This window comes from Physeter macrocephalus, chromosome 6 (genome assembly GCF_002837175.3).
Source record: "Physeter macrocephalus isolate SW-GA chromosome 6, ASM283717v5, whole genome shotgun sequence".
Lineage (NCBI taxonomy): Eukaryota > Metazoa > Chordata > Mammalia > Artiodactyla > Physeteridae > Physeter > Physeter macrocephalus.
The window spans coordinates 84961818-84981659 of NC_041219.1; the positions used below are offsets into that span (position 1 = coordinate 84961818).

A 19842-nucleotide genomic window follows, 5' to 3' on the forward strand; every position below is an offset into this window, starting at 1 on the left:
AACACGGTCACTCTGTGTCAGCCACCGAGCTGAAACACTTTGGACACCATTAACTCATTTAGATCCTCAAACCCTGTGACATGGGTACTGTTGCAATCCCCACCATACAGACGAGGGAACTGAGGTACAGAGCGATTAGTGACTGAACCAGCGGTTCCTCACTGGCCACGATGATGGAGCCACGTGAAGAAGGATGAAGAAGGGAAACGGCAGGGTCCTCTGGCGCTGGGAGTGAGGACAGGGATTATAGGAGGTGGCAGTGGCCTTCAGGGCTCCTCAGAGAGGAGGGGAGAGGGTGGAGAAGATGGAAAGGGACAAGAACGGGACAGAAGAGGGAAGAGAGAAGGGAGAAGAAGGAGGAGAGGACTACGGAGGGAGAGCGAGCGAGGTTGCAGAGAGAACGCCGGGACACAGGGGCCGTCTGTTCTCAGCTTTGCCCGGAGATGAATGTGACCGCCATGCTAACTCTGGCCAACACCCCTGCCCCCCCCTCAAATCCAGGCACCCAGCCCAGCCATGGCCCCCAGGGCCACCAAGATGGAGCCAGAACAGGAGGTGTAGGGTTGGGTGTGCATCCAGACACAACACGGACCCCGCTGCCCTGCTTGAGCCTTGGCTGTCGTCCTGTCCCATTCTGGGACCTTGGGGGCAGGGTGGGGAAGGGCGGTGAGAGGGCCTGAGCAGAGTAGAGAGGGTGACAGGAAAGTACAGCCCTGAGGGAGTCTTCTCCAGAGGAGGGGACCCATCCGTTGATCCCTTTGGGAGCAGAGATGGAGAGGAAGAGAGGTGGTGAGATTTCCTAAAGACCCAGGAGACCTGAGACAGGGTAAGCGTGAAAGAGACCCCTGAGGACCCTTTCCAAGAGCAGACACAGCAGAGGGAGAGACAGGCTGTGTATCAGGGGATGTTTTCTGAAAGGAGCCACATGATATATCTAAGGGAACAGAGGAGCCAGGGGGTGGCCAGGGGGTGGGGGGCAGAGCCTGCAGGAATCTAAACTTTCAAACATATGGGGGTGGGACAGCAGGGGCCTCCCAAACCCTAACCAAGAGCTTTTCACTGCATTTTATGTATTTTGGGTGTTACCCGGTGGCTCCTTCCCGCAGCTCAACGAGGCTCAGACACATTTTTGTCATTCCTGAGTCTGGGCCTCTGCTTTGCGGCCTGGACAGACAGACAGGATGGCTTGGGCTGCTGGGGGAGGGGAAGGGTCTCCCCCTCCATCCTGAGTCAATATTGACTCAGCAGGACATTAGCCTGACCTCCCCACCATCTTTTCCTTTCCCCACGAGTAAAATCAGACCCTTCGAATGTCTCCAGAGGTCAGCATATCTCTCACCAGGCCTTTAGAAGCCCTTCCCACCTACCCCCGCAACACACACACACAGCTTATGCACTGCAGAAGTAAAAGCTCTAAGCTCCTGACCCATTCCTCACACCTTTCTCCAGTTCTCAGGTCATGAGGAAGTTCTGCCAGAAGTCTAACCTCCCTCCTGCTTTCTGAATTATCTGTACTCCCTCTCTTACTCAACTCACAAAGGGTATCAAGTTCCCTTCTTCCAGAAACATTCTCTCCAAAATTAGTGGAGTTGGAAGAAGAGAGAGGAACTTGGAGGAAAGTGGAGGGAGAACTTTCACTGCCGAACTTGATATTCCAAGCTTGGCCTGGGAGGGGAAGAATAACTCCAAAATGGCGAGCACGTGGGAAAGCCCAGGAGAGACTTCTGCTCCCAGGTAGCTTTCAAGATACCAAGAGGCCTGGATGGAGGTGGATGGAGACAGACAGAGACAAAGCAAGAGACAGAGACTGAGAGAGACAGGACAGAGAATGCCACGAAGGATGAGAGAAGGATGAGGTAAGAGAGATGAGAGGATGAGAGACAGAGGTTCTTTGAGGCCAAGAGAGCACACACCAATGATAGACAGACAGAGGCAAAAACCAGGGAAGGGGTCTCAGCCCAGAGGTTGTCAAGACACAGTTGTCTTGGGATGAACCCGGAGAATAACATCCCTGAGACTCAGGATGGGGAAGCATATACCTTGACTTGGACAAAGAGAGTCCCTGCCCTAGCAGTGTCTGACCCAAGGGAGACTCAGAATAGGGGCCGCTGCCTCCCACAGAATTGGGAGGGTGGCAGGAAGGAAGACTGAAGCTCTTCAACAGGGAAGCCAAGGCCTCCAGGAAATTCTCATCCTCCCTGGGGGTGCAAGAGGGATAAATACCTCCCCTCACTGTCCCTCACCTCTTTCCCAGGGAGGTTTTACACTGGGGCCTGGGGCCACCGCACCGGAAGCAATCCGGAGCCAACTGCTTCCTTCTCCAAACAATGCAGGATCCTGCTAACCAGGCTGAAATCTGGGACTGAACACAGGGGCATGGGTCTAGGTTCTTCAAACACCCACACCCAGCACCCAGCTCCACCAGGTCAGGGACAGCTTGCATGGTCCCACTCAACTGCACTCAGATTCCCAAAGGGTGAGGAGCCCCCATCCAGAGGTGGAGGACTTGAATGCTGGAGAGTTCATAGAGAGTTGGGGAGGGGGGGGTGCCCTGAGAGGAAACTACTGAGGGGAATAAGCCTTAGGCTTGGGGTTTTGATATGCAAAGGCTGAGACTACAGCAAGAGGAAAGAAAGTTAGACTTGGTAAGGAAGGGCTTCCCAAAGGTAAGGAAGGAGTTTTGTAAAGTTCTGGTGATTTGGACAGGATCCGGCTCTGGCCAGGGCCCCTGCTGACATCCTTAAGAGGCCCAGTGATGGGGAGTGGTTGGAGGCAAAAAAATAGAGAGAAAATGGAGGAAGGGGGAGCAAGATTAGGAGAAAAGGAAGTCTTGAGAAGCAGCCTCAAACATCAAAATATCCCTCCATCCCCAAATCAATGTCCTACACATCCCTGGTTTGAAAGACGAGGGTGAGGGGAGATGTCCAAGATCTGAGTCTGACCAGGTGGGAGAAAGGAGTTTGGAACCATCTCTCAGAGAGCCAGAAGGCAAACAACTCAGCCTCATAACTCACTTAACTGTCCAGCTTGTCTGATGAATGGTAATACACTGGCTCGAGGGGGTACGTGGAGATGGGTAGGAGAGAGGGAGGCAGCCAGCCCTCTCCACTACAAAATGTTCCTAATCTCAGCAGGGACCTCAATTACTCCTCTTCCCATTCCCCATTCCATCTGTTTCTCCATCCTCCCAGGTAGCAAGTATACTCAATTCTGTCTACTAGCAGGGAGTGACATTGCTCCCCAAAGAGAAGGGGACCCTGGGGATTGGGTTCAGGCATAGCAGAGAAGGCAAAAATGGTGGAGAAGGACCCTAGGGCTGCTCCCCTGGAGGGAAAACAGCAAGGTCTGTGATAGCAGCAGAAAGGAAGGTTAGACATTGAGTCAGGTAAGCTGGAGCCCGGAAGTGTCCTTCTCCGGAAAACGAAGGAGAAAGTTCCGTGTCTGTGGGCCTGAGACATGAGGGCAGGGGTGGGGATAGAGGAATCCATAGGCTGTCTTGGACAACATCGGCCCTACAGGTCTGTGCAGTTTCCCTTTCCCACCCCCCAGAATGGGGTAGAACTGATGATTCACTATTCCCATTCTTAAGGTGAGAACAGTATGGGTGTTTGGGGAGGGGTCCTCTCTCCAGGACTTTGCATAGAGTTTGGTTTGAGCTGGGGTTACAGCTGTGGACTGGGTGGAGACTTACAAAAGCGTGGGAGACCATTAAGGAAAACACATCCAGTCTCCCTCTAACACTCTCCACCCACCAACTTGGTGTGGCAGATAGAACCGCTTTGGAACCCTGGGGGTGAAACTCCCTGGGGCCATTGCTGACCAGGCTGAGGACCTTTTCTGCTCTCCACAGAGATCCCCCTTTTCCCTCTGCCTAACTCCATCCACCTCCCATCATGGGGCTCTTGATCGGTCACTCTCTCTTAAAATTTTTTTCTATCCCTCCCAGAAGTCGTTGTACCCAAATCTCTCTGCCTCAGTTTCCCCTCTCACTTCACAGGGCTGAGAAGAAGAGGAAACAACATGAATAACTGGGGAAGTCATGGGCAAGGGCTGGTCTGAAGGGTATTCAGGGCAGAGCCTCTTTCCTCCTCTTGGGCAGATAATTGATGTGGAGTGGGGGGTAGGCGGACAGAGTTCCCAAGACGGCATAACTGAGAGCTACTGAATATATTGTCTTTCTGGGCACAGCTACTTCCTGACCCCCTAACCTCCCCCGCCGCACTGAAGCAAGTTGTGGGGAGGGGAAGAGAGAGAGAGAGATAGTCGGGTTTCAGAGAAAAACTTTCCCAATCACAATCTGGCAAAATTTAGAAGATGGAGGAGGGGTGCATGATGGTATTGGGTCCAGATTTTTCCCTGGATAAGAGGACTAAAATGACGGGAAGGGATGAGATCCCACCCCTTCCAAATCAGGGGCCCAGCCCAGCCCAACCCCATGACCCCAGCTCAAAGCTTGAGCAAGACTTGAACCAGTGACTCACAAGTAAGAAGGAAAATAGCTGACATTAAAGAAAGGCAAGAGGGCACCCCATTTCTCCAAAAGGACACAGTTCTAGCCCAAACCTAACTGCAGTATACAAAGTGTGTGCGTATGAGGGGAGGAGGGGAAATGGTGGAGAGAAATAAACGCATCCACCAAAGGAGCAGGGAATTAGGGCGTGGGGGTATAGCCATAACCCCATCCAGCCACCAACTCTCCTTCCAGTACAAACTGTGATCAGACCAGAAGTCAGGGAGAAAGCAGGCTTCCTCCACCCTCCCACCTCAGCATTCCAGGCCATTCTCCAGTCCCCTTCCCCAATGATGACATCTAACGTTTTTCATCTCAAAGCTCCCAGGAATTAAGAAGGAAAATTCAAAGTCATATAGCTTCACCTTCCCCCACCCGCTACACCCCCCAACACAGCCCTTTCCAGGCTACTGACAGAGGCCCTGAGAGGGGGAAGTGCTCATTTCGGAACCCAGGCTGGCAGCCCGCTGGATCCTGGACCCAGGCCTTCAAGCCCGGTCTCCAAGGGCCCAGATTCCACACCCAAGCAGGGGGCCCTCCCGTGGCCCTCTCTCTCCCCACCAGAGCCATCCCCCCTGTCCTGCCTGCCCTCTGCCCAGCGGGGCACCCCTGACCCGGCTCCCCTTCCAGATGCAGAGGCCACTGCAAAAGGACCCCCGCCCCCTTTTGCAGCCAGTAAACAGCAAATCCGGATTCCTTTACAATTCAGATGTGCTGTGGGGGGGTGGAGGATGTAGGGGAGGCGGAGGCCCTCCCCCACCAGAGATAGGAAAAGAAGGCCTCTAGATGCCAGGATCAGAAAAAGGGGGAGGCCTCTGGTCTTTGTTTGGGCTGGGGGGGGTCCCAGAAGCATCATTTGCCCGGGGCCCCTATCCTCCAAATTGGACCCCCATCCCCACCCCCAGTCAGGCCGTTGCTGTGTCAGCTGGACTGGGATAACAAAAGGCACCCCCTCCCGCGTCTCCCTTTCCCATCCGAACGCAGGAGTGGGGGCTGGGGAGTGGGTGTCCCCAGGGGTCCAAGGGGGCCGTGGAATCTCACTCACCATCGACAGCGGCCGCGACCAGAGCTGAGAGCAGGGGCAGCAACAGCAGCAGCGGCGGGGTCAGCATGGTGGGGGCTGATGCAAGCAGCAGCCCCCTGCCCTCTGGTCCTGTTACTTTTCGCCGTCGCCGCCCCCCCCAATTGGGGGGTCCCCCTTTTCCCTCCTTCCTCCCTTCTCCTCCTCTATTCTTATCCTATCCTTCAGCAAAGCTCACCAGGGGTCTGGGTGAAGAGGTAGAGTTCGGAACCCCTTGGGGAGGGCCTGCAGACGGGGGTGCACCCTCTGCCCCCAAATCCAAACCCTTCACCCCCGGCTTTTCTCTTCGTTCCTCTTTTTCCCCCTCCCGGGCGAAGCTCACAGCCCCATCTCCGAGCCGCCTCCGGCTGCAAAAATGCACAATTGGGAGGAGGCGGGGTGGGGGAGTGGGGGGCGTGGACCGGGTGGGGGAGCCTTCGGAAGGGGCCTGATGGAGCTATGGGGTCTCCCCTCGTTTCCGCCTCCTCAGTGCACGGGCCTGGAGCTCGCACCACTGTTCCCCGGACTGAGGTGCCGCGGGGCGGGCTGGGGGGGGCGGAGAGGGAGGGGACCGGGAGAGGAGGGAGGGAGAGAAGGGGCGGGGAAAGAAAAAAAGAGGGGGGGAGAAAGAGCTACGCGGCAATCCTGTGAGTGCGCATGCGCCGATTTGGCGCGCTGCCCTGGGGAGGGGGAGTCAGAGCGGCGACCAAATCTGGATCTCTGGCTACCGGTCCGAGAGCGGGGGGTTCCCGGGGTTTCGCTGGCTGGTTTTGGGCCTGGAGCGCCCATTCCCGTGATTGGGCCTTTCTCCCTTGCACTCGGGAGCTGAAGGGGCGAGGGGGGTTGGGCAGGGGGGTTGAGGAGAGCTGAGCGGCTTTTCCTTGAAACTCGGTGTCCTGCCCTAGAATTTCAGGCCCCGTCTGCGGATCCAAGACCGGGAGGTCTGGACCGAGGCCTGATCTCCTGGGGGAACCCTGACTGTGCCTTCCCATGACTGGGGTGGGGTCGGGGGCTGCCAGTCCGTGGGGAAGATGCGGGGAGAAGCTGAGCTTTGATTTGGAGACTTTGTAAAACCTGGACGGGGATTGGGGCCTGCGGTGGAGGGGGGCGGGGTGGGGGAGGGGCCGAGACGGCCTGCCCCAACCTCGCTCCCGGACTTGGAGTAAACAGGGACACCCGCCGGGACACGCCGGAGCTTGTCTGCCCGCCTAGGGCTTGGGGATGGAGCCCACCTTAGTACCCGCCCCGCCCTGCTAGCCTGGCACCGGGAGGGGCAGGCCCTGGTTTGGAGGGAGGTGAGTCACCAGCGGGTGGGGTTAAGGAAGGTCCACCCACCTTCGCCCCAAGAGGTCGGGGCTCATTTATTTTTTTGTTTGGTGTTTTGTTTTTTTATACCTTCTGACTGGCTTCCCACCGAGTCGGGGTTTTAGATTCCGAGCAACAGGGATTTGGAATAAGATGAGGGACTCTGGACCTCTGTTTCCAGGCCTCGAGTTCTAAGGAGGTGTCTGCTGAGTGCCGGACCTTTGTCCCAGCCTGAGTGCGTAAGGGAATGCTGCTCTGAGTCCACAGGGCGCCGGGCGGTTCCCAGAGCCCAGTGAATGTGCTTCTGGCCACTGCCCCCTTCTGGGCGGTGTTTTAAGGCTGTACCTTGGGTGTCTGACTTTCTGGTGTCTGGAAGTCAGTGTTCAGGGAGACAGCAGGTGACGCCAGAAATTCACATTAGAGATGAGGGAGGCTTGCACCACCCTTCTCCCTTTTAAAGTTCTAGTCAAGGAAAGGCCCCAAATTCTCACACCAGCCTGGCCCTTGCAGAAAGTGGAGCAGCATGGAGGACTTGTCTATTGATGGCAGTGAGAGCAAGAGAGGAATCCAGAAGGAGCTAGACCTTTTCACCAAACCAGAGCTTCCTCCTGGCTCGCTTTGCTCAGGGCCAAGGCCACCTGCCTTTAGTCTCCCAGGCCAGAAACCTCAGACTTACTGCCAACTTGTCTTCTGGGCCTTTCTCTCCTATACCAATCTTGGAAACCTGTGCTCAAGATTTGTCATGTTTTTCCTTTGAAATAGAGTTCAGATTTCCTCCATTTCCACTGCTGGAGTTTCTCTGGGCAGGGGTGGGGTCTTATTCATCCTTTCATCCATACCTCATGGGATAACACAGTGGTGGTCACATGGCAGGGACTTAACTAAATGTTTTTAATGAACTCCTACTAGGTTCCTTCTTCTCCCAGGACCCCCTCTCCTTGTTGTCATCCAAGTGAAGTCAGACTGAAACAGACTTCAGGCGGCTTTGCAAGGGAAAAGCTAGCTGGAGTGACCATACGTAGCCCGAGAGGGTTGTGAGGGGGCAGCCCCATTCCTCTCCCTGATACCTATCTCATGCAGGTGAATCTTCCTGAAACTGCTTTCCCTGTGTCTCTTCCTGGCTGGCAAACCTCTACTGGGTGTCTATAGACAATGGAATCAAATGTGAACTCTTCTCCCAGTGCTGGCCTCCCAATATCTGGCCTCAGCCAGCATATTGACACTTTTCGTTTGCTACGTCCCAACCCCTGCTATCTCCTGAATGTGAATGTGTGTTTATTTTTATGAACGTTATATTGTAAAAAATGGTAATCCTTAGTGGTTGCAAAACTCAGAGTATAGGAAGGTACAAGATGAAAAGTAAACTTGCCACTACTCTCCATACTCCCATTCTTCAGTCCCACCCTCAGAATAACCACTTGTAAGAGTTCCTTGGGTCTCCTTCCAAGAGGTTTTTTTTTTTGAAATGATAAACAGGGAGTTCCCTGGTGGTCCAGTGGTTAGGACTCCATGCTTTCACTGCCGAGGGCCCAGGTACAATCCCTGGTCAGGGAACTAAGACCCCACAAGCCACTTGGCGTGGCCAAAAATAAAAATAAACAAATATAAATAAACATCTTTTAAAACCACAAATGAGCTCATACAGTATATACTGTTCTGGAGCTTGCTTTTTTTTCAGTTAACTCATCTTGATCCCTTTCCACATTGTACACACACATCTAGCTCACTCTTTGTATTGGCTACTTGGAATCTCCTTGCTTGGATACTCCACAGTCTACTGGGATTGTTGGGCCCTTGGGTTATTTCCAATGTGTGAAGTGCTGAGGTTGTCTCTATAAGACAAGAGAATGCATATTTCTACCTGAGCCTTTAATTATACTCTTCTCTCAGCTGCTTCCCACCCTCATCAGCAAGGCTCTCCTGTTATTCTCACTCTGCCTATCTCTCCTGTTCCAAACTTGCTCTCAAGATAGCCTCAGTACCAAGAACTTAGCACTTAATTTTGAGGGTTCTGTGTCCACCATCAGACCATAAGGTGGTCCCTAAGGGCAGGTAACATGTCTTTTACTTCTTGTATCCACCCAGCGTTAGGACCTCTTGACTGTTCAGTGGGTAAGCTGACAGGAGTGTTAGGACTAGGGGAGTCTGTGCTGGTAGAGGAGACAATCATAATTAAGTACCATCGAACAGGATGTGACTGGAAGCATTTTCTCCGTATTTCTCCTATAGCACCCATTATATAGTCCCTCTCTCCCTCAGCTTCTTCTCTTTCTCCCCACTTCTATTCAAAGAAGCTTTTTCCATCTTCAAACCCTTGGGTTGGTATTGTAACCAAATAGGGGAAACCAAGGAGGAATTCTCTGCAATCCATGATCGGAATATCAAGAATGGTGACAGTGGGCAAAGAAATTGGTGGAGAGGATATCCCCTTTTTTTTGATCTCCCAGCAGATTATTAAACATCTCCCTTTCCTGTCGACTGTAACAGGCACTGAGATGGGGCATTAAGGGGGCAGCTCTGGGATTGAATGTCAGGCCAGAGACTGACACCACCTAGCGGTCAGCTAAAGAAGTGTAAACAGGAAGAGTGTCTGAAGGGTCTGGTGGAAAGTGGGAAGAGAACCAAGATTTACTGAGTACTTACCATATACCAAATCCATGCAGTGGATTTTACATGGATTAGCTCATTTAAGTCTTATAACCGCCTTGTGGCATAAGTGTTCTTTTCAGTTTGTAGATATGGAAATACAGTCTCAGAAAAATTAAGGAATCTGCCCCAAAGCACAGTGCAGATTGGAGCCCAGTTTTCTTTCATTTAATAAACATTTATTAGGTACCTCATACGTGCCAGTTACACTGGTAAGCACTAGGGACGAGAGATGGAAACACACAGTCTCAGCCTTCAAGAAGTGTACAGGTTAGTGGGGTTGTGCAACTAAATCACTGACAATTACAACAAAGTACCTTAATGCCTGTGATAAAGGTACATGGCACAGAGGGAACCAGGGCAGGATACCTATTCCAGATAAGAGGGTCAAAGCAGGGCAGAGTAGATGATACCAGGCTATGTGTTGAAAGAGAGGAAGGAGATGATAAACAATGACAGAAGGAAAGTGTGTTTTAGGCTGGAGGACAGGCAAAGGCATGGAGGCATGAAGAAGTTTAAAACATTTGAGGCAATTATGGTATGGCTGAAGCTTAAGGTACTTATTGGGGAAGATAATGGATGAAGTATCAGGGAGCCTAATCAAAAGGTGATTTTAGCCACACTAAGGACTTAGAATGTTTTTCTAGAAGTAGTGGGGAGCCAGGTGAGAAATTGATGAAGTCCTTAATGCACAAGCCATAGAGCTGAAGAGGAAGAGGATTCCAGGTAAAGAGGTAGGATCAAGTATATTAATTAGTTTATCATGTTGGCCTAGAGGATAGTGACAGGGAAAGCTGAGTCTAGAAACTGTGGCTCACATTAGAATGTTCTCAACTTCTCAGATTTTGGCAGCACATTAGAATCACCCGGGGAGTTTTAAAATCCCAATGCTGACAAAAAAAAATTTCTCAGTGCCAGAGAACTAGTAGTACTTGACTTCAAGACTTGTAAGCTACCATAATCAAGACACTATGGTACTGGCATAAGGATTGACAAACAGATCTGTGGGATAGAATAGAGGGCGAGAAATAGACTCACACTTAAAGGTCATTTAATTTTGATGAAGATGTCAAAGCAATCCACTGGGAAAAGGAATATCTTTCAAAAAAATTGTGCTGGAACAACTGAATATCCATATGGGAGAAATAAGTAAATCGTGATCCCTACCTCACACCATGTGCAAAAATTGATTCAAGATTAATGATAGACCTAAGCCATACAAGCTAAATCATAAGGTTTTTAGGTGAAGACATGGAATATCTTCATGACTTGGAAGTAGGCAAAAATTTTCTTATGTTATAGAAAGCAATAACCATAAAAGAAAAAAAATTGATAAAAGAAACATCAAAATTGAAAACTTTTACTCATCAAAAGACACCATTAAGAAAACGAATAAGTAAGCCAAAAGGTAAGCAAAATATTGATCTCACAAAGAACTGGTATTGGGACTTCCCTGGCGGTCCAGTGGTTAAGACTCCGCACTTCCATTGCAGGGGGTGTGGGTTCAATCCCTGACCAGGGAACTAAGATCCCACATGCCATGCGGTGCAGCCAAAAAATAAAAAATTAAATTAAAAAAAAAAACTGGTATCCAGGATACATAAAAAAGTTCCTATAACACAGTAATAAAAAGACACACCATTTTTAAAAAATGGACAAAAGATTTGAACAGATACATCACAAAAGAACATGTATGAATGCCCAATAAGCACATGAAAAGTGCTCAATATCTCCAGTCATCAAGAAAATGCAAATTAAAACCGCAGTGAGATAATTCTCCATACTCACCAAAATGGTTAAACGTTAAAAAACTGACAATACCAAATGCTAGTAAGAATGTAAAGCAACTGGAACTCTCATACAGTGTTGGGAATGTAAAATGTGCTATAAATTTGGAAAAATATGTAGCAGTTTCTTATATAACTAAGCACATATCTACCCCGTGACCCAGCAATTATACTCCTAGTTATTGATTCAAGAGAAATCAAAACGTATGGTCACACAAAGATTCAAAGAATGTTCCTAGGGCTTCCCTGGTGGAGCAGTGGTTAAGAATCCGCCTACCAATGCAGGGGACACGGGTTCGAGCCCTGGTCCGGGAAGATCCCACATGCCACGGAGCAGCTATGCCCATGCGCCACAACTACTGAGGCTGTGCTCTAGAGCCCGTGCTCCCCAACAAGAGAAGCCACCACAATGAGAAGCCTGCGCAACGCAATGGTAGCCCCCGCTCCCTGCAACTAGAGAAAGCCCGCGCGCAGCAAAGAAGACCCAATACAGCCAAAAATAAATTAATTAATTAAATAAATTTAAAAAAAAAAAGAATGTTCATAGTAGTTTTCTTCATAATAGCCAAAAACTGGCTATGGCCCAGGTAGCTATCATGTTTTTAAAAAAGGATAAACAAACTATGGTATAGCTCTACCATGGGATACTACTTAGTAATAAAAATGGACACACTATGGATACCCACAACAACACGATAAACCTCAAGACATGGTGAGTATAAGAAGCCAGACATAAAAGCACATCCTGGTTTTTTGTTTTGTTTTTAATTGAAGTATAGTTGATTTACAATGTGTGCCAATCTCTGCTGTACAGCAAAGTGACTCAGTTATACACATATATACATTCTTTTTTTATATTATTTTCCATTATGGTTTATCACAGGATATAGAATATAGTTCCCTGTGCTATACATTAGGACCTTGTTGTTTATCCATTCTAAATGTAATAGTTTGCATCTACCAACCCGAAACTCCCAGTCCATCCCTCTGCCTCCAAAGCACATCCTGTTTTATTCCATTTATATGAATTCTAGAACAGACAAAACAAAGCTACCATGGAAAAAATTAGAACAGTGGCTCCCCCAGGGGGTGGGGTGAGGATAATGACCTACATCTTGATAGGGATGTAGATGTCATACAGCAACCAAGTGGTAGGGCAAGGATTTGAACCCAGGTGGCCTGGCCCCAGAGGCCATGGTTTTAACCACGTTACATTGCTTTGCCCCTCATATGCTGCAGCCTTGAGTGTGGATGAGGTTACAAGGAAGTGTAGCCTGTGAAGACAGGAGACTGAGAAGGAGCACCCAGACAGGTAGGGGGAAGACTAGGAGAGAGGGACCATGAAAACCAGTGGGGGAAGAGCTTATTCAAGAGTGGCTAACAGTGTTGGATACTGCTGAGCAGTCCAGACAGAAAAGGGACAGGTCATCATTCTAGGAGGGCATGTGTGACATGGGTCAGAACAGTTTCATTGGACTGGTGGGGGCAGTAGACAGCTGGCAGTGTACTGAGGAGGTGAGGAAGGGAAGACAGGGAATGTGAATAACTTTCCCAAGAAGCTTGGCTGTACCAGGGAAGAGGGAAAGGCAAGACAGTAATTAGAGTGCTACTTAGAGGGCTGGAATTTCCTTGCAGAGGCTCAATCCTGATCACAGTTGGCTCCATCCAGAGACGCCTGCTTTCGCCCACCCACCAGGACTGCTAATTGTCCTTCTGTGAGGTGAAGGTCTGTTGGCCACAGTAAGCCCCTGACAGCCGCAGGGACCTTGACATTTAGGACCTTGAGATCAGCTGACCCCACCATTGCTCACATCCTGTCATCCTTGGCAGGCCTCAATGGGCGTTCACCCTTCTCCACTCAGCCTAGTGCTTCCTCTTCCTGACCACCCTTGCACTGCTCCCCAATCCCTTCCTTGCACAAGGCACTGGGTCACCCTTGGCTCAGATTATCCTTGCCCCTCTTTGCTTGTCTGAAACATGGCTCTTCCCTGAAGACACTCTTTTTTTTTTTTTTTTTTAAAGAGATATCACTTATTCTCCCAAGTGGACAAGTCAGGTGGTGGTGGGAGCAAGGGCAGTCAGCCTGCTCTGTGCTCTCCATTTCTTATAGTCAATGTGGCTCCACCAAAGTCTCAGTTAGGGATGCATCGAGCAGCAAGGACCAGAAGACCCAATTAAAGGAGATTGAATAAAGAGTTTAAGAACAGATCCAGGGCTGGTTGATTCATCAAGAGTTTTCTACCACTTCCTGCTGATACTCTGTCTTCAGTGGTTGATGGTCTCTTTCCTCACAGTTGCAACATGGTTGCAGCTATTCCAGACATCACATGTGGACTTGACATTGAAGAAAAACAAAATCTTTTCCAAGATCCTCCCAAAGTCCTATTGGCCAGGACAATGGAAATACCATGATTGGCAAGACCAATGAGATTCATCCCCTAAATGCATGGGAAGGGAACACCTGTACAAAATCCAGATTTTGCCAACAAGGGAGAAAGACACACTGCTGAGCAGGCATCATCAGTGTTTGCCCCAATAGTCATACAAATTCCTCTTCCTTTTAAGGGCCAGCTATTTCACCTTCCATTGAGAAGATGTGTAGCCTACTGCTTAAGGGCAACAGTGCTTATGCCAGACTAACTGGGTACAAATCCCAGCTTACTTGCCAGCTCTTTGGCCTTGGGCAGATTACTTAAACTTTCCACACTGCAGTTTCCTCATCTGTAAAACGAGTGCTATCAGCACCATCCAACAGAACTTACTGTGATGATGGAAATGTCCCACGCCTGTGCTAATAAAGTAGCCATTGGTCATACGTGGCTGTTGAGCATTTGAAACGAGACTAGTGCACCTGAGGAACTGAGTTTATTAATTAAAATTACAGAGTCACAGGGACTTCCTTGGCGGTCCAGTGGTTAAGACTCCCTACTCCCAATGTAGGGGGCACGGGTTTGATCCCTGATTGGGGAACTAAGATCCCACATGCTGCATGGTGTGGCCAAGAAAAAAAAAAATGAAATAGTCATATATGGCTAGTGACTACCACATTGGGCACATAGTTCTATTTCACAGTATTGTTGTAGGATAAAATGTACACTACTTATATTATATAAAAAGTAGGAATGAAAGTAACACATGAACCCTCACTAAACGTTATTACTTTTGCTGCCATCTGCTGATGGGTCATTTGCCCACTCTCCTTGAAGAAAGACTTTGGCATCTGACTCACCGTCTTCCTGGCCACCTCAGGTCTTTAGCAAACCCAGGTGGCTTCAATGTTCATGCAGGTAGTCCAGCGGCACCCTGGCCTCTTGGTTCTTGACGTCCTCAACTCCAGTGCTCACCTCCATGTTGCCATAGCCACTCACTCCCATAGCTGTGACCTCTGCCACACCCTCCCAGGAGAACTCGACGGAAATCTCACCCCCTTGTCTCCGACCAGCCCTTCAGTTCCTTCTTTCCCTTCTCCCAGGAAGGCTGATCTTTAGGTTGGTTGAGACTTCCAGTTCCTTGACTCTGTTCTTTCCTTTCCCACTGGCTCCTCATGTCTTTACTTCTCTTCCTAACTGGCCTCCATCCCACAATGCTTCACTTCTCCTCCTCCATCCCATGGTCTCCTTCTTCATTATTATTAACCTTCTGAACAGTTCTCCTGGCTTCAGACTTACTCTTTAAATCCATCTTCCACGCTGCAGCCAGGGTGGTCTCTCTACTAAATCTCATCATATCACTCACCTGCCCTAAATCCTCTAATGTTCCACATTGCCAACTACTACCATTTCCAGAAGGTACCTTGCTCCCACAGTATCCATGCTTTTGCACACGCTAGATCCCCTTCCTGGTTTAACTCTCCTCTTGTTCTTTGCCTCAATAACTCCTGAATCTTAATTTTCTTTAAGATTCAGTTCCAGCATCACCTCCCTGATCTCTCCTATCCCCTACCTAGTTTAGGTGCCCCTCCCACATGCTCCCACAGCACCCTGTGCTTCACTGGAATCACAGCCCCAATTATGCTGTTGTATCATTGTTGACAAATCTGACTCCCCCTCTCAGCTATAAGAGCCTAAGAACAGACACCCAACAAATTTTTTTATTGAATTAACGGGACACAGATTCTGGGAGGATTGCTTTGTTTGCTTGCTATCAGTATGATTCACTTTTTAAAAAAAATAAATTTATTTATTTTTATTTTTGGCTGCATTGGGTTTTTGTTGCTGCACGCGGGCTTTCTCTAGTTGCAGCGAGCGGGGGCCACTCTTGTTGCGGAGCATGGGCTCCAGGTGTGCGGGCCTCAGCAGTTGCGGCACATGGGACCAGCATTTGTGGCTCGTGGGCTCTAGAGCACAGGCTCAGCAGTTGTGGCTCATGCCTAGCCGCTCTGCGGCATGTGGGATCCTCCCAGACCAGGGCTCGAACCTGTGTCCCCTGCATTGGCAGGTGGACTCCCAACCACTGCACCACCAGGGAAGCCATGATTCACTTTTTTAAAGGTGGAGGGATTTGAACATGTTTATATGCTGAGGGTAAACAGCTGTAATTGGGAATTCCATGGTGGTCCAGTGGTTAGAACTTGGCACTTTCACTGCCATGGTCCGGGTTCAGTCCCTGGTCGGGGAACTAAGATCCCGCAAGACTCAAAGCATGGGTCAGAAAAAAAAGAGCTGTAATAATTAGCAAATGAGATGCTGGAGATTTGGAAGATGGAGGGGACAATTAATGGAACAGTGCCTGGGGAGGCAGAAGGAGAAGCCCTGAGCACAGGTGGAGAAACATACTTTGGGCAGGAGCAGGGACAGAGACACCCTCTGCTCTGAGCCTGAAGGGACGGTGCAGGTGCTGATGAAATGTCTGTTGGCAGAGAGCAGGAAACTGGAGGAGTTTCCAACTGATAGCCTCCGTTTCCTCTAATCTAAATGGTGAGTTGGTATCAAGGTGAATGGAAATTTGGAATAGAAAAGGCCTGGGAGGCAGAGCTGCCTAGGGGCCCACAGCACCTTCCCACACTTCTTCTGTGAAATTTTCCTTCTATCCCTCAATCCTCCACAAATCCCAGGCTGCTGCCCAGTGCTCCTGAATGTGACACGCATTCACCTTGTCTGTGAAATATACTAAGCTCCTGCCATCAATCCATCACTAAGTTTAGTCCTCATATAAGAGAGTGTATGTAAAACAGCCCAGCACCAGGTACACAGTAAGCACTCAGTAAATGGTAGTTTTTGTATTCACTAGCGAGGATGAATTTTGTTTTTTTCTAGCTGCATAGCAGAGTTTACAGGATGATATGTGTCCCCGCCCTCTGGGAGCTTATGTCCTTGTCAGAGAAGGATGTACCCATAAGATAATTAAAAAGCAATGCAAAGTGATATGTGATGGTTACCAACATCCAAATGGTGCTTTGTTTTTGATCACAACCAGCACTGAAAAGTATCTTTTACATCAAGACCTAGAACTCAGATAAATATATAAAACAGAAACAAGTTTCATTAGACACCTCTTATCCTCACTTTGTGTGATGCATTCTGATATTTTCTATTCTATCATACTTTGTTTTAAAAAAGTGATGGTCAGTGGACTTCCCTGATGGCGCAGTGGTTAAGAATCCGCCTGCCAGTGCAGGGGACACGGGTTCAATCCCTGGTCCAGGAAGATCCCACATGTCGTGGAGCAACTAAGGCCCATGCGCCACAACTACTGAGCCTGCGCTCGAGCCTGCAAGCCACAACTGAGCCTGCATGCTACAACTACTGAAGCCCGCGCGCCTAGAGCCCGCGCTCCGCAACAAGAGAAGCCACTGCAATGAGAAGCCCACGCACCGCAATGAAGAATAGCCCCCGCTCACCGCAACTAGAGAAAGCCCCCGCGCAGCAATGAAGACCTGACGCAGCCAAAAATAAATGAATAAATAAATAAATTCATTAAAAAAATACTGATGGTCAAGGCTCACTGTTACGGGTTGAACTGTGTCTCTTGAAAATTTGTATATTAATACGTTGAATTCATATATCCCTCAAAAATTCATATTCATATGAGGTACCCCCAGTACCTCAGAACATGACCTTATTTGGAGATAGGGTCTTTACAAAGGTAATCAAGTTAAAATGAGGTCCTTAGGGTGGGCCCTAATCCAATATGATTGGTATCCTTATAAAAAGGGGAAACTTGGGAATTGCCTGGTGGTTAGGACTCGGTGCTTTCATTGCCCGGGCCCCAGGTTTGATCCCTGGTCGGGGAACTAAGATCCCACAAGCTGCGTGGTGCGGCAAAAAACGGGCGGAAACTTGGAGACAGACTTGCATATAGCGAGAATACCATGTTAATAGGAAGATGGCCATCTACAAGCCGAGGAGAGAGGCCTGGAACGGATTCTCTCTCTCAGCCCTCAGAGGGGACCAACCCTGCCAACACCTTGACCTTGGACTTCTGGCCTCTGGTACTGTGACACAATGAATTCCTTCTGTGGTCTAAGCCACCCCCCCACCCCCACCCCCAGCTGTGGTGCTTTGTTATGGCAGCCCTAGCAAACGAATACACTCACCAAACTGATTTTGTGACTCACTATTGGGTTGCAACATGCAGTTCATAGACTACAAAATGCTTTTTTCCTCGGCTTTCCCTCATGCGATCTTTACAGAAAGTGCAGGGATGGTGGGACCCGGAGGAGGGTGAGGCAAGCAAAGCACTCACTCTCAGGGTCATGCAAATGGCGGCGTCATTACCAGTAGTCTAGCCAACCACTTACTTGCACCACCTGAAGATGGGTGCCTTCTCCAATTTGGCACCCTCGACACCTCACCCTGGCCTAGGCCATGTCAAGTAGGTATAGCTTTTGTCTCCATTTGAGGGGTTGACACACAGTCACAAAGCTCTTAAGTGGAATCAGACCCGTGTCAGCCATGCCTCTAAATTCCTTTGACGACATCACAGTGTCCCCATCAGGGCAATCAGTTAGAGAAGATGATAATAAATATTGTTTTACTACCAGTACGTGCTCCTCACCTTCCTACCCCCGAAAAAGAGCCAAAGTTCACGCCTCTCCTCCTCTTGCCAAAGTTCTGAAGGACTTGGCCCTCCGGAGACCCTTAGATGGCAAAGCCTGAATTCAGCCACTGTCTGTGGATGTCTGCAGGCAGAGTAGGCGCCCGGGAGCACACACAAAGTGCCTGTGTCGTGAGTGCCTTTGTGCGCGTGCTGCAATCCTAGCCGTTTAAACCCATGGACAGATTGCCTGCCTGCCATCTCCACCCCGGCTCTCCCTCCTTTTCAACTGGTTGCCTTCCCGACACAATAAATACATAAACATACCTCCAATAGCCTCTGCCTTTGTGGCGGTAACATTACCCTCAAATCCGGGGACCCTATGTAGGATGGAGGCCCTTCTGTCTTCCTCCTGTCTGGCTAATTCTGGGACATAAAAATGGTGCCTAACGTTTACTATGTGCCAGGCATTGTTCTAAGCCTTCACATGTATTATTGCATTTCACTCTCACAACTTTATAAGTTAAGACCATTATTTGCTCCATTTTACCGATGACAAAACTGAAGCACAAATAGTAAACTGCCCAGAGTTGTGCAGTTAGCAACGTTGGCAGGATCTGAACCCATGCAGCCTGTCCGCAGAGGCCAAGTTCTTAACTGCTACCCTCTGCTGCTTGGCTGGGCGCGCCCCTGCACACACTTGCCCATCCACGTGGAGGGGAGGAGGAGGAGCTGGGCTCTGGGAATCAGTTCAGACACCAGGGGGCAGCATAGGCCTGGCTTTGGCCCCTGAGCCCAGCCCTGTTTGGGAAGAAAGGAGGGAAACAGAAGCCTCCTCCCACCTTCCACCATCCCCCAGAGACCACCCTTTCCCCATACCCCTCTCTCGGGTTTTTGGGCTTGAAGGGCTCTCTGGGTCCCTAGACCAGCTTCAGCTCCTCCTCCAACAAAAGCTGCAGAAACCATCCACTAGATAACTAGATGGTGACTCAGAAGCTGAGCAAGCCTTGTGTATGTGAGTGTGTGTCTCCCTGTGACTGCATATGGCTCTGAGTGCTGACACGTCTGTGAGCCTGCCTGCACGTGTATGTAAGCGTGTGTGTGTGTGTGGGGGGGTGTCCTTCTGGCTGGGGAAGTTGAGTATGTGTGTGTTTATTTCTGGGTGTGTCTCAGTGTTTACCCCAGAAACAGATAGGAACTTCACCAAAGCTGCACAGCAGATTCACATGCAAACTTGTCCCTTGGGAATCTACAGGCTTGTGGCTGCTCCCACCTGGGTTTGAGGAGTAGTACCCTGTGAGGAGGGGGCAGAAACGATTTTCAGTCCGAGGGACCCCTGGAGTCCTACAGAATTGTGAGCTTCAGCCTCCCCTCCCCCACTCCTTCCCATCAGCGGTCACGAGACCTCTAAGGCGTTCCCCACCAAGAAGGAAGGAGGACCTAGGAGTTCCAGCTCCCTGGCCGCTTTCAGGGTCCTCCACTGGAGGGAGCGCAGAGCCCAGAGGGATTTCTTTTTCCAGAGGCCACAGGGGAGCCCAGTCCCTTGGGAGCCCAAACCC

The 19842-nt window shown here is 49.8% G+C and overlaps 1 protein-coding gene across 1 annotated transcript in view; it reads right to left on the minus strand.

The window, feature by feature from the left end:
• The window catches only part of LRP1 (LDL receptor related protein 1), an 80099-nt gene extending 74238 nt beyond the window's left edge, over positions 1–5861 (minus strand). Inside the window, exon 1 of the mRNA XM_024122969.3 lies at positions 5556–5861. Coding sequence (XP_023978737.1) covers positions 5556–5622 — 67 coding nt within the window. The 5' untranslated portion in view covers positions 5623–5861. The remainder of the gene's footprint in view (positions 1–5555) is intronic.
• Positions 5862–19842: the final 13981 nt, after the last annotated feature.